Below are 15,077 nucleotides of genomic sequence, written 5' to 3' on the forward strand. Positions count from 1 at the left end.
ACAACAGGGGAGATAGCACCCAGAAGCTTCCTTCTAGTGACTCACTCAGGGAACTAGAGAAGCTTGCTTATACAGCCTGAGAGTCCATTCTTGGAGTAATCATAATCATTAGTTTTAGCCCAGTCACAGCCTTGCCTTGCCAGCACCTCTGTGAGTCATGCTTAAAGTATAACTACCTCAAACAGTCCTGGCTGAGGCCCGGCCTTGTCATATAGTTTTCTAAATACACCCATGGGTAGTCCAAGATGGCTGGCTACGGTAGCACGAGGGTAATTTGGCTGACTGTTTGATTGATAGTCTTTTTGCTCAAAACAGCTAGGGGAGCTAGGGAGGCTACAATAGCAGCTAATTAGAGAAGTGGATTTTTCCATCTCCCAAAGTCTGCTTTTTATTTTTTTGCATGAAAATGAATATCAGAAAGAGTGCTGACAATCAGAACTTAAATAATTTATCATTAACACCAAGAGTGATTTTAGCAGATTTTAATGTGTTTTGAATAGTATCTCACATAAGCTCAGTGCCCTAGGAAGATGTGGGCCACCTTTTCCATCTCACTACCTTCTGCAAAAGCAAATGTGATGAGACTGTACATGGTAGCAAGCTATCAGAATCAAGGTATGACACTTGCGGTGCACATTTTTGTAATAGTGTTATCCATAATAACATACTGATGAAGATCCTGGAGCTTCATGAGATTAGAAACAACAACATAATACAGAGGCTGTATTTTGAACCATTCTGCCTGGATCCCTTCAGACCTATAGTCCTTTTTCATTTCTAACCAGGGACTCAAATTAACCAGTTAGCAGAATTAAGGAGCGGTCACAGGAATTACAGCTGACTCCTCTTTTTGTGTTCTGTGTGAACTGGGAGCACCCCACACAACCTCCCTGTATCTCCATATCCTTCCCAGTGAAATGAGAATCATGCTAATACAGACCTCACATTATGCTTGGGATGAGTCTACTACTAGGAATCAGTGTCAAACAAATGATGCATAGTTCATGCACAGATGTGGCTGCATGGAGAAAAAAGATTGTTAGGAGACCAACACAGACAAGCATTTGATCTTCATTTTCATATTCTCTCTCTCTCTGTCCCTGTCTCTGTCTCTCTGTCTCTGTATCTGTCTCTGTCTCTCTCTCTCTCTTTCTCTCTTTCTCTCTCTCTCTCTCGCACACACACACACAAACCCACACAAAAAGAATGAACGGAATAGAAGAAATAAAATGTGGAGTGTGACTAAGAAAGACATTCAACTTCAATTTCTGACCTCTTAACAAACACATATAAACTTGTATGCACATATATATATATACATACCACACAAATATATATGTACATATATACCACAATAAAAATAAATGAATGTTTATTTTAAAAACCTCTCCTTTTGTTGACACTGTATCCATCTACTGACTATCTACCCATTTATCCAGTGAATAAAAAGACTGTCCTGTATACCAGGAACCATTCTAGCATCTAAGGAAAGAATCCCGATCAGTCTCATTGTCATAATGCATGTCCTAATGTTAGAAGACATGTAAAACTCTGTTTTGTATTTCCTCTGAACAGCCAAATAATGCACCACTTTGAAATGAGCATCATCATTTTCCCACATGTACATATAGGTATCCAGAACAGAAACCATGAGGAAAGACTAGTGCTACTTCTTCCCACAAGGTGTCCAAGCTGTCTCTGTCCAATGTAGCCACGCTGTGTACACCGTCATCATCTCCTGCCTGTAAGGTTTCAGTGCCCTCATTATTGACCTCTCAGATTTGCCCTTGTTTTCCTCCACTTCATTCTAATATCACAAGCGTGTTTTCTTGACCTGTCATAAACAGACACAAACCACATCCTGGTTCAGGTTAGAAGTCAGTGAACACTCAGCAACTCAGGAGCCTTGAACTTAGAAGGTATTGAACACACTTTCTTGAAATATATATATATATATAATACCCAAGTTAAAATAGTAACGGTTGAACCACTTTGAACTGTTCTCTTATTCCCAAATCTTCCCTCTCTCCACAGTATTCTACTGGAGCTGTGTGTATGTTATTGGGAAGAAAATAAAATCTTTATTCATTCTTTCCTTCATTTAACAGCATAAAATGCTCTTAGTACTCATGATGTTTCAGCACTTGCAAGGTGTTGTATTGGCAAATTGAGCAAGGTCATCTTTGGCCCCAAAGCTTGCCTCCCAGTTTATGAACTTCAGCACCATCAGTTGGACAGACTATTCTTTGTTGTGGGTTCTGTTGTTTGTCTTGGTCTCTGCCCTTTGCTCTATCCACAAGAAGCCAGTAGAGTTTCAGCAGCTGCTGTTATTTAACTAAACTATCTGCAGATGCTGTCAATGCCCTTTAATAACATCTTATTTAGCAGAAAAATCATCAGTGAGTTACATTTTTAATGCTGGTGACTAAGCACTATAGATGAGAAAGTCTTATCAGATTAGAACAAATGTTGAATGTTGGATATTACATTGAGCATCTGTTTGGGCTGAAATATCATGTAGGCTAACGCTTAGGCACCATCCAAAGTTTCAGACACGAGTAACTGTAATTCAGAAGTAAGAAAAGATGGAGATTCTCCACATAGATATCAGAACACATCACAGTTCTGAAAGTCAGATAATTTTGCACCATTGAGCATGGCTAGAGCACCCATTGAATATGGGTGCTATAATCAGAGGCAGGAACCCAGGACCTGCTCTATCTCTTCTAAGACACAATATTGATTTTACTTTTTCATCCCCAATTCTGTCAGTCTTCAGTTTTTCAGATCCAGGTGTGGATATTATTTGTCTGCACTTAACAAACCAGAGACTCTTGCTCTCCAAGGAAGATTGTTGTCAGCACCTTGTGCATTATACTCCAAGAACAGGGCCTGTATTGTGCACTGGGAGTCCATATGGAGAGGGACTAAGATGAGTTTTGATGTTCTCTTACCAGCTTTACCTTGCATTTTATTATCCTTTGGGGTCTTGGATTTCATGCAACAGAATTAAGAAGTAAGCTGAGCATCCACTTTGCTAAAAGAAGAATTCTGTAAGCCTTTTAGGCATGGGGAAGGGGACTGTAAGTAATTCAGAACTGAACCTTCTGTGCCAATGTATCTAGGTTACTAAGAGTCTAAAGTGTCATTTGTGACCAATGGGCTATTAAATGAACATGGCCAAAGCAAGTCAGACTCTTAAGAGTAGCAGTGAAGCAGCTGAATTCTCAGAAATCAAATCCTAAATCTCAGTGATAGAATAAGAGGGTCCTCTCATTCTCCTTCTGGTGTTCAGAGGTCATGCTGAAATTTCAAGTCAGGACAAAGTGGCTGTCATTAATTTTGTCCTTATTTAGATTATCTGTAATTAATATCTTCACATTCTAGAGTTTTACCAAGGCAGAATATTGAGTTTTGAGACAAGCATTGAGTAAATACAAAGTGCTATAAAAATCCCCAAGCTTATGTCACTTATTTTTTTTTAAACTAAAACACAAAAGCCTGCCTTTAAGCTCTAGGCAATTATGTTGATCCTTTCCACACTTGTCATTAGCTTTATACATCTTCTATGAAAAAAAAAGGATTATTATTCAAGGTAGTGATGGCAGCCAGTGCTTAGAGAAGGCTTCCTGCATCATAGATGAGGATAAGTATTTCCCATGCCTTAGCACATCTGACATATAATAAGCCCCCGTGACTGCAAGTATAAGGTCACCATCTTGCGCATGAGGAATATTGCAATGAGAAAAGAAGTTATATGTCCTAGGTCACATGGGTTATCAAGATGGCTCCACCCAGCCCATATATGCAATATACTAGCTATCCAGAAGTGCCAAGTAGGAGTAGGGGCTGTTCCTGTTCCTACTCTGTGACTCTGCTGCACAAACTGATATGGAAATGTACAGCCTCGATAAAGTATGTCAAATAATAGAGCAGAGGAAAATGCATGTCTTTGGAGCACTAGAGTACTGAGTTTCCAAGAGTGCATATTCATAGTTTCAAATGGCATGTAATAGTGAGGTTGGCTGAGATGGCAAGAAAGAGCACTGAAATGCAAGAAGGCCTGGTGCTGTGTCTTGGGCAGTGGAATGTGTGTCAGAATTTATGCTGCATGTGGCAAGATGGCTCAGCAGGAAAAGGCACTTGACTTGAGTTTGATCTCCATGACCCATATAGTAGAAGGAGAGAGTTTACTCTTGCAGATTGTCCTCTGACATCCTCATATACACAAGTGACACACCTGCTTGCACATCCCCACACAGCATGAATAGATGTCAAATAGTTAATGTAATATATAGTTTAAAAGAAACATTATGTTGAAACAGGATTATGACCTAATGTTGAGATGGAATCAAACAAGAGTTTCTCTGTGGTGAGCCTTGTGTCACACATATCTGCTGCTGGCTTGAATATATGTACAGTACTGGATCAGTTTTTACATTCGTTAGTAATGGGAAAGGATGCTAAATTTTGACTGGAAGTTAGGTGTTTAAAGATTTCCTATGAAATATCATGAACCCGCTAAGTTCTATCAGAGGAATCTATGAACAGCAGGTTATATGGGCCTGCTTTCTGTAAAGCATGTCATTCTTTTGTGTTTGGATTGCTGTGTGATGACAGTTTATTTGTGCTCATCACTATTTGGACACTATGAAATAGCAAGGAGAAAAATGAAGTTTTCAGTGTAGAGAAGAGCATGCAGAAAAAAAAAAGAACTTTGTTGTATATGACATTAATAATTCCATCTTGTCCATGGAGGGTCCATTCCAAGGCCCTCGGTAGAAACTGCATATCATATGGAACTATATAGACACTTTGTCTTTTTCCTATACAATCAATTAAGTACTGTAAAAGACTGATAAAGGTAAATAATAAACAATTATAAAAACAGACTCCCAGAAAAGTTAAGTGAATGTACCCTCCCTTTCACTCTAACTCCATCTTGAACTATATTTTTAGAGTAGTTGACTGCAGGCACTTGAAACTGCCTTAGCAAAGGATACCACTGTATCCCCTGCCCCTGTTTTAGGTTGCACATAAGCACAGGAAGAAATCTGGGGAGATTGGAAATTTGCACAAGATACAACCAGTAGTAAAAATTCTAAGCTAGAGTTAAGATTTGAGCCACACCCCACCCCCATCCAGTTCCCGTCTGTTGAATCAGGTTAGCTCTCCGGGTGCAGTTTCCACACATCCTCAGACGAGAATGCGAGTCTTTGTGGAGGGATGGAAGTTACAAGAACCTGCACTGAAGGAGGAAAATTGTTCACTTTTGCTTATTTTGTAGCCAAAAGCTGGGTCTCTTGGATCGGGTTCGCCTTTCTAATCCTCGTGGTAGCAATACTAAAGGAAAGCTATTTACCCCTCTGAATGTAGATGCCATAGAAGAAAGCCCTTCTAAAGAACCAAAGCCCGTTGGCTTAAACAATAAAGAGCGTTTCCGCACCGCCTTCCGCATGAAAGCCTACGCTTTCTGGCAGAGTTCTGAAGGTAACCCCCTTCCTGTCTCTCAGCTTCCCTGCTTCCTCTACCAGCCCTCCCTTCTTCTTCCTCTCCTACCCCTCTCCACTGAAGATCCCCTGCATCCGTAAAGCAGTCTTACCCATTCCTTGTTCAAACAACTGCATGCCTCACTTCAATGGTCCAAAGAGCATTGAGACCTGCACTGTAGCTGCTGAGGGCAGCCATGATGAGCTCGTTACCATGGAGGGCAACTGACAGATGCAGAGAGGCTGGTACACAGCTGTCAGGAAACAGACATACGAACACCCCAGGGGATGGGTAAGAGCAGTCAGAAAAACACACTATGGGTTAAATATGATAGAAACAATGCCCTCACGCACTTCTGTCACTTGGCAGAAGGCAAGACAAGGAGGAAAATATTGTCTTAGGGTCTGAAGCCACCAAGCCTGTAATATTCATCACATTGTTCCTTCCTCTAAAACCTTCAAGCCATAAAAGGCTCAGAAAGTGACCTCCCAAGGTCTTTAGGAGAAATATTAACAAAGCAAAAACCCAATTCAGGTCTATCTGAGTGTGAGGCCCATGTCTGCCTTTTGCTGCTCATGTGATCACCCCCACCTACAGTGTTCACCTGAATTACCTCCTAGCATTCTCCTCCACTTCAGCTATGGTCTTCTCATACCCTTGACTCAGACTTCTAGATTACAGAGTGGGGGTGCTAAAGAAGAATAAATGGTGTCACAACTGGGGTCCACAATGTGGGAATAAAAGTTTGGGGTGAATAACATACACACTGGAGATTCTGATTCCACAATGGTCTCCGAGGTTTTCCACTTACGATGGACTACATTAACATATACATCTCTTTCACAGATGCTGGGACAGGCGATCCCATGGCAGAAGACAGGGGCTATGGGAATGACTTCCTCATTGAAGACATGATCCCCACCCTAAAGGCTGCCATCCGAGCTGTCAGGTAGACTCTTCTCCCAAGATCCAACTTCATATCCATAAGACAGTTAGTAAAGTGCCCTTGGACCTGGAGAAGAGTACAGGAGCCTCTTCCTGGTCACCTTGAGCCAGGTCTTCATAGTCTATGGAGAATGCTATCTTGAGTACATGATTCTTCCTTAGATAATTGTCACAGAGACATTTGTTTGAAAAGAGTGCTGCTTTAACCTCCTGGCAGCATATCCATCTATGATACCTCTCTCTGTCTTTAACCAACATAGATCACATGATCACATGGAGCCTTTCCTCAAAATTCACTTCAGTCATTCAGTATAGCTTTTTTCTGTCTGTCTTCATTCATCTATTCTTTTTAAATTAACATTTTAGCAAGATAACAAATTATAGATGCGTTTGTCAGATTAAGAAAAATAGTAGGCTATATTTCTAGTTTGCTTCAGAATTCCTCAGGAAAGTCAAGAGAGCATGCTACTTCTAAAAAAAAATAAATCAGACTATGGGAATATTCTCACTTTAATAAGTGGTAGAAATTAGTTACAGTATTTTTAGCAAGATTCCCAATCCAATAGTCCAGGGAGCACAACAGTTTTGCAAGATGTGGACTCCAGCAAAGGCTTAGGTGTGGCTCCTCACATTATGTATGATATGACAGGAAGGCAGTTATGCAATAATATATCTGTTGAATTTGTTACCAACTGATCAGTCTCATTCAAAGAAAACCCGTTGTTCAAACTGATCCAGAAGGGGGCTTCACTGAGATACTCTGTGCTCCTGTTTCTGGACTCCAATTTATATCATTTTTTTTCAGATGCCTTAATTCAAGGAACAGCAACCCTTTTCTATGAAGTGTCCCCAGGTCTCCATCTCAAGAATTCAGCAGCGCCACCTTAGCACATAAAACCACACACAGCTGAGGAAGCATGGTTGCATTCCATTAGAACTTCCTGTTCAAACACATTGAACAGACACTATTCAATGGTTTCATTTCAAATGAAGCTAGGTAAAAGATAGGTATAAACTGGCAAGAAACTTTATATCATGATGAATAAATTGATCAATATGCCCAAATTGTCTTTAGAAGCTGAAGCCATGGTTTAAGACAAAATGAACTTGAACTGTGTCATCCAGGGGCTTTCCCTTTTTTCTTTTCTTCCCCTGCCTCTGGAGTTTGCTGGACTGTATTATGGTTTCCTTCACCATCTGCCCATGGTGAACAAACGCCTCTTCTTTGCCTTACAGAATTCTACAATTCCGTCTGTATAAAAAAAAATTCAAGGAGACATTGAGGCCTTATGACGTGAAAGATGTGATTGAGCAGTATTCCGCCGGACATCTTGACATGCTTTCCAGGATAAAGTACCTTCAGACAAGGTAATACTTTCAAAGGGAAAGGTCTATGCACTTTCAGCTATGCAGGAATCCAAGTCATATGACTATAGAGTTTTAAGAGACAGGCATACAGAAGTAATCTAAAATGCAGCAGAAAATCTTCAAGAACAGAAGTCCCCATCAAACACTGTGGATGTATGGGCCAGCAAACTTCACTCTCAGACTCAGTCTTGGCCTGAAATAGAGAGTCATGGTACCAGAGTGATTAGATGCTTCTGTCCCTTCTAAACAAGATGACTGTTAGTATATTCTGTTCAGCACAATTTTCCAATGTTGTGGAGAATCCTGATACACTGCCACAGCCAACATACGTGCTCCCTGATTGGCCTGACAGAGAAAAGAAGTCATGTAAATGTCTAACTAGTTCCTGATTGTGATGCTTTAGATAACTATAGAACTCTAGATCATTGAAAAGGTTCAGCTAATTTATTCTAAATGTAAAATTTCAACCACACTTTAAAATCTTAAGTGTTATTCATGAAAGTGAAAAATAGAGGGGAAAAAGGACACTATTTATGGGATTATTTTTAGATAACGCCACTACTTTTATTGAGATCCTAAGTACTTCACATATATGTATCATGTCCATTGGGATCCTATAAGGTATTTATCACATCACAAGTTCCCTACGCTTGATGGAGAAACCAAACCTGTGAGGAGATGTTGGAGTATCTTCCTGATTTAGTAGAAGTACTATACCAATGAGGCTGTTGGTGACAGTATTAGCTTGCAAGTATATTTATTCATCATTTTTTTTTTTTTGTTCCTCACATAGTGATAGATACAGCAAGGCAAGGGTCAATCCCTACTGAACATATGTATGATGTATACACAAATTTTCAGTCTGTCCTTGCTATTATCTATGCGAAGTATGGCTATCTGAGAGACAAAGGAAGACAGCATGCTGCCAACAACTGGCCAGCCTCCAAAACTATCAGACAGTTTCAATGTTTACAGAATAGACTGTTACACTGTCATGATTTCTGATAGTTATCAAGAAAATGTGTTTCTGGGGATTGTGGTTGGAGGTTGCCTGCCAGGATGATGAATTGCATAATCCCAGCCATGTGGATACTTTAGAGGGCCAGGCAGAAAAGAAGGCTGACTTCAAGTGACGCCTTGAGTGTCTGTAGAAATGAAGCTGGGTTTCCAGAGGAAAACATGACCCAAGACTATTCCTGAGATGCATCTTGTAATGTTTATCTTGAGACACCTCACTACCACCTCTGCCATTGCCTCAGAGCATGATGGGTAACATCTTTCTGTTGAGCTGCTGCTTTGTACAGAAATGGAACCAAGGAGCCTGGAGCTAGGGTTGAACCTTCCTTCCATGCAGAGCATCAGGGGGCTATGCGGCTAAAAATGGAGTCTGACGGTAGAACTTCTCTAATTAGGTAGTTTGGAGGTGAACAAAGAGCTGGAAGGTGAGATAGGCTTGCAGCATACATGTGGTGTTTGTTGTAAGGAATAAGACATAGCCCTCGCCCCAGTCCTATGGATTGTCCTGCTCTGGACACCCTGGATATGAGAAAATGTTCTTCCACTCGCAGATTGAAAAAAAAAAAAAAGCAATATCTTTGGCTTGGCAATTTTTCCTTTTCCTCTCTCTCTCTCTCTCTCTCTCTCTCTCTCTCTCTCTCTCTCATATCCTCTGATTTTCTACCTTTTGTTTTTTTTTACATAATCCAGTCCAACATTTGAATTAAGTTAAATTAAGAAATGTAAAGATCTATTTTTCTCACAACAAAGCTTTGTTCAATCTAATCTCTCCTTTTTTCTGTCTCTCTCTCTCTCTCTTTCTTCCTCTTTCAGAATAGATATGATTTTCACCCCTGGACCTCCATCCACTCCAAAACATAAGAAGTCTCAAAAAGGGTCAGCATTCACCTACCCATCCCAGCAGTCTCCAAGGTGCGGCTTGTGGTTGCGGACTGATAGACTGTTGAACACAAAGCCTGTGCATTATATCCTTCTCCAAATTTCAGCTTGGGTATTTTATGTGGGTGAAATTGCCTCCCCTCTAAATAAAGTGAACAGAGAGTTGGAATGCTGGTTTAAGTTGTGACCATTAGAAAATCTTCTGTGTAGATCACTTCATGTTACTATTCCAAGAGCATGTTAATGACAATTATTTCTGCAGTTTTTCAAATAGAAAATAACCAGTTTTTTGCCCGTAAGAAAAGAGGGGACTTGTGAATTTTATTGAAGCAGAGAACATATTTAATATTAGTGAAGCTTATGCATCCTTGGTTAGATCATTTGCTTTCTTCTGCACCATATCCTGAGGGTTGACTGATACACATCCCAAGTCAAAAATGAGAGAAGATATTCAAATGCCAGGACCTCTAACAACACTGTAACTCAGAGAATTCTCCTTGCTTCCAAAAACTATTTTAAATTTTTAAACAAGTATTTTCCTTTTAAAGGTCTGCTATTTATGTTTGTACCTCTTTGTTCCAAAACATTATCATCATGATCATCATCATTATTATTATTATTTTGTTCACTTTACATCCTGGTGTGGCCCTATCCCTCCTCACCTCCCAGTCCCACCCTTTCTCATTTCCCTCTCACTTATTCCTCAGAAAAGGGAGCCCCTGTTCCCATCTACCCCAGCTCAGGGATGAGCATGTCCTCTTCCCTTGTGGCCTGGCATGGCAGTCCCCCCAAGGGGAAATGCTCAAAAAGCTGGCAAGAGAGTCCATGTCAGATGTAGTCTCTGCTTCCCTTACTAAAGAACCCACATGAAGCCGAGGTAGTGTTTGAAGAGAGGGAACAAGGTAGGAGAGGGGGTACAGAGAAATATGAGGGTGGCGATCAGGTCTGGGGAGAGCGAGGGCCGGAGAACAGAAGGCCTGTAGAGAAAAGATAACTGGAGGATGGGAGCATTTCTGTGACAAGCTGGAGACCTAAGTCAGGGTAGGCCTTAACACCATGGCAGTCCTTCTCCGTCAGCCTCCAGACTATTGGGACTGCAGGCATGCAAGACTACATCCAACTAACTAACAACTTCCTCATTTCCGAGATGGTGGATAGGGTATCTTAAGACTTTTTGAGAGTATAGTTGGCAGTACTTACTATCATCCCAGCATCTGAAAAATGGGCACAGGGAAGATCTTGAGTCCACCCTGAGGTACAGAGGGGACCCTATCTCAAAATAAACAAATTAGAAAATAATATAAAACAGCGTTATGTGGGCTGTTTTCTATGAATTCTCACACATAATCTTCTCACACATAAACCTCCTCTATGCTTAAATATTACTCAGAAGGAGAAATAGAATAGACAGCAGGAGTCACTGAAGAGAGGGATCGAGGCAGGAACCTTTGAGAGGCTCCACCCAGCAGCAGATGGAAACAGATACTGAGAGTCACAGGCAAACATCGGGCAAAGCACAGGGAGTCTTGCAGAAAAGTGGGAGGAAGAATATGAGGACCTGGAGGTCCCAGGATCTCCATAAGAAGACCAACAGAGCCAAGTAGTTACTTTTATTACACCTGTATCATACATAAGGAAAGGGACACTAAATGCTACTAACTCCCAAAGCCACAAAACTACGAAGGGACAGTTTCCGGGTTTGACAGAGGTCCTTCACAATGAGAAATTGCAGGCCTATCTTTTGTGGGTCTCCAATGTAAACAAAACTTTACCCAGAAAATAGGTAAAAGGATGCTTAAAACTCTAATCTACCCATGTTAATTAAAATGAATTTTGATTAAATATCAAATTGAACTAACCTGTGGAGGACAAATAAGACACCAGTAGGCTGGATATAAGCAAGAGGCCACTAATTCTTAATTTTGCCTTAGTTGAAGACTGTTACAAAGTTATGAAGAGGTAACTTAGCAGAATCAGTAGCTTATTAGAGGAGGAAAAACAGCTATCAAGAAAAGCTGGGTGTGATGGCGCCTTTAATCCCAGTGCTTGGGGGGCAGAGGCAGGCAGATCTCCATGAGTTCAAGGCCAGCCTGCTCTACAAAGCGAGTCCAGAAAAAAAAAAAAGGAGAGAGAGAGAGAATGGGTTTTAGCAAACATCTCACATAATGTAAAAATATTGGAATGAACTAGAACTTAGGAAGACATTAATTGTACATAAGGAGTAAATATAGCCTTTCCCTGATTCCTGGCAGTGCCATTTGGCATTGTTTTCTAGATGCCGTAGGTGTTTGCCATTCTTAACAAAGTGGACTGCATGAAATGTATATGCCTACTCCATAGAATTTCAGAGATCAAACAATTCCTTCTTCATCCCCACAGCGTGAAAGCTCTGATGTTAAAAGGCAAAGGAAATTACTTTAAAGGAATAAACACTTTAGGCATTGTTACTCAATAAACTTTAACACAAAACAAATCCTCCTTTGCCACAGTTTCCAGTCTGTCTTCCCATAGGAAGGTAAGCACACAATCAACTGTCCTAGCTAAGGGTACCAAAGAAACCTCCTCTACGCTTAAATATTACTCAGAAGGGGAAATAGAATAGACAGCAGGAGTCACTGAAGAGAGGGATTGAGGCAGGAACCTTTGAGAGGCTCCACCCAGCAGCAGATGGAAACAGATACTGAGAGTCACAGGCAAACATCGGGCAAAGCACAGGGAGTCTTGCAGAAAAGTGGGAGGAAGAATATGAGGACCTGGAGGTCCCAGGATCTCCAAGCACCAACAGAGCCAACTAATGTGGACCGAGAGGTGCTTGTGGAGACTGAAGCACCAACCCAAGGACCATGCATGGACTGGACCTAGGCACCCTATAAAGATATAGCAGATGGGCAGCTGAGCGTTCGAGTTTGTTCCCTAGTAAGGGGTGCGGGGGATCTCTCTGACACGGACTCTGTTGCCTGTTTTTTGATCATTCCATGCCGGTGAGACTGCCTCCCTAGACTGCAGGGGAAGTGGATGTGCTCAGTCCTGAAGGGACTTAATGAGCTGAGGTAGGTAGGTGGGGGCATCCCCTTATCTGAGGACTAGGGGAGGGAAATGGAGGAAGAGGGAGGGAGGGTGGAACCAGGAGGAGAGGAGGAAGGGGAGGCTATGATTGGGATGTAAAGTGAATAAATAACTTAATTAATTTTAAAAAAGAGTGGATCGAGACAGATGCTATGATTTACAGCCAAGTGTGGGGCGGAACTCTGGGCGTCCTGTGGAAGTGTTGGGGAGAAATGGAAGGATCTGGAGGGGGCAGGAACCTTACAAAAAGGCCAACAGAAACAACTAACCCAGACCCGCAGGGCCTCTCAGAGATCAAGATGTCATCTAAGGAGCATGCATGATCTGGACCTAGTCCCCTGCACACATGTAGGCGACAGGTGACTTGGTCTTCATATGGGGCACCTGGCAAGTGGGGTGGGGGGGATGTTTCTATCATGGACTCTATTGCCTGCTTTTGAATCACTTCCCCCTGGCAGCACTACCTTGCCTGGCCTCAGGGGATAAAGATAAGCTCAGTCCTTTATATCTTTATCCTCAGGGGATAAAGATATGATGTGGTTTGATGTGCTGGGGAAGGTTAAAAGGAGGCTCCCCTTTCCTGGGGAGAAGGGAGAAGGAGGGGAAGTATGGGAAACTAGAAGGAAGGGAGGGAGGGTGCACCCTTGGGATGTAAAGTAAACAAACTAATATTAAATTTTAGAAAATAGAAGGAATGTATCCTTGTACAACCACTTTGGAAATCAATCTGGTGCTTTCTCAAAAAGTTAGGAATAGCGCTACCTCAAGACGCAGCTGTAGGCATATAACCAAAAGATGTACCACTATTCAGTAAGGACATTTGCTCAACTATGTTCATAGTGGCTTTATTTGTAATAGCCGGAATCTGGAAACAACCTATAAGTCTCCCAGTTTAGGAAGGATACAGAAAGTGTGGTACATTTACACAATGGAATACTACTCAGCAATTAAAAACAAGGAAATCATGAAATTTACAGGCAAATGGTGGGAACCAGAAAATATCCTGAGTGAGGTAACCCAGAAGCAGAAAGACACATATGGTATATACTCACTTGTAAGTGGGTATTAGCACTATAATATAGGATAAACATACTAAACCTATAGTCCTAAAGAAGCTACACAACAAGGAGGAGCCTAGGAAAGATGCTTAATCTTCATTCAGAAGGGCAAACAGGATAGACACTAGAAGTAGAGGAAGACAAGGAACAGGACAGGAGCCTTCCTCAGACTACCTCTGAAAGACTCTACCTACCAGGGTATCAAAGAAGATACTGAGACACATAGCCTTGATGAGACCTAAAAAGGCTATGGTCAGATAGAAAGGGAGGAGGTTCTCCCCTATCTGGGTAAGGAAAGGACTTAAGGGGGAGAAGAGGGAGGGTGGGTGGGACTGAGAGGAGACGAGGGAGGGGGCTGCAGTGGGAATACAATGTGAATACATTGTAATTAATTAATTAATTTTTTAAAAATAGAAGAGAAAAAACCTCCTCCAGACTTTATCAGCATAAGTGAGAATCATGCTCCCATGTTCAGGGTCTTCCAAGTTGCAATGACCCTGCATAGTCAAAACAGATGCAATGATCTTATGGAATTGTTGCTTTTCCTTAGGAATGAACCCTATGTAGCCAGGGCAGCCACATCAGAAACTGAAGACCAAAGTATGATGGGGAAGTTTGTAAAAGTTGAAAGACAGGTAGGTAAGCCTTTCTTTTCCCTCACCAAAAAGATAGTATGTAAACATGTTTTCTTCTTCTTTTTACATTTATTTGTTCTGATTTTCTGTGTATGAGTGTTTTGCCTGCATATATGTATATGCAACTGATTCCTGCAAAGGTCTGAGAACTAGAGTTATAGATGGTTTTGAGCCACCGTGAGAATGTTGGAAACCAAACCCAGGTCCATCTGCAAGAACAGCATTTGCTCTTAACTGTCCCGCCATCCTTCCAGCTCCACAGAGCTGATTTTCAGGTGCCATTTTTTTTCATATGGGGATAAGGCATAATAAATATCTCCTACCACTAAAAAAATATGGAAATTAATTCCCTAATTTCACTTTTTCTGGCTAGGTGATCACCCACAAGTTAATTACTGTTTTGAAACTCCGATTTGCTTGTCTGTCATACAGGAAATTAAATACACCATAAAGCAGCTGTTAAATGAGGGTTAAATGAGCTGACACGTTAATCTCTTAGAGTGTGATATAGTGCGCAGTGGGTAGTCAACAGATGGTCACTGCTGTCCGCATGTTCCGTGGTACTGCCTTAACAGATGTTAGTTCTCTGGCCAACATTTCACGTTCCTTTCTATTTCCT

At 41.3% G+C, this 15,077-nt stretch overlaps 1 protein-coding gene across 1 annotated transcript in view; it reads left to right on the forward strand.

Annotated features, from left to right (window-relative positions):
* Kcnq3 (potassium voltage-gated channel subfamily Q member 3) overlaps nucleotides 1-15,077 on the forward strand; it is a 329,288-nt gene that overhangs the window by 304,998 nt on the left and 9,213 nt on the right. The window contains exons 10-14 of the mRNA XM_060389347.1: nucleotides 5,288-5,490; nucleotides 6,337-6,439; nucleotides 7,672-7,803; nucleotides 9,634-9,732; nucleotides 14,374-14,458. Coding sequence (XP_060245330.1) covers nucleotides 5,288-5,490; nucleotides 6,337-6,439; nucleotides 7,672-7,803; nucleotides 9,634-9,732; nucleotides 14,374-14,458 — 622 coding nt within the window. The remainder of the gene's footprint in view (nucleotides 1-5,287; nucleotides 5,491-6,336; nucleotides 6,440-7,671; nucleotides 7,804-9,633; nucleotides 9,733-14,373; nucleotides 14,459-15,077) is intronic.

Source organism: Meriones unguiculatus, chromosome 8 (assembly GCF_030254825.1).
Source record: "Meriones unguiculatus strain TT.TT164.6M chromosome 8, Bangor_MerUng_6.1, whole genome shotgun sequence".
NCBI classification, from domain to species: domain Eukaryota; kingdom Metazoa; phylum Chordata; class Mammalia; order Rodentia; family Muridae; genus Meriones; species Meriones unguiculatus.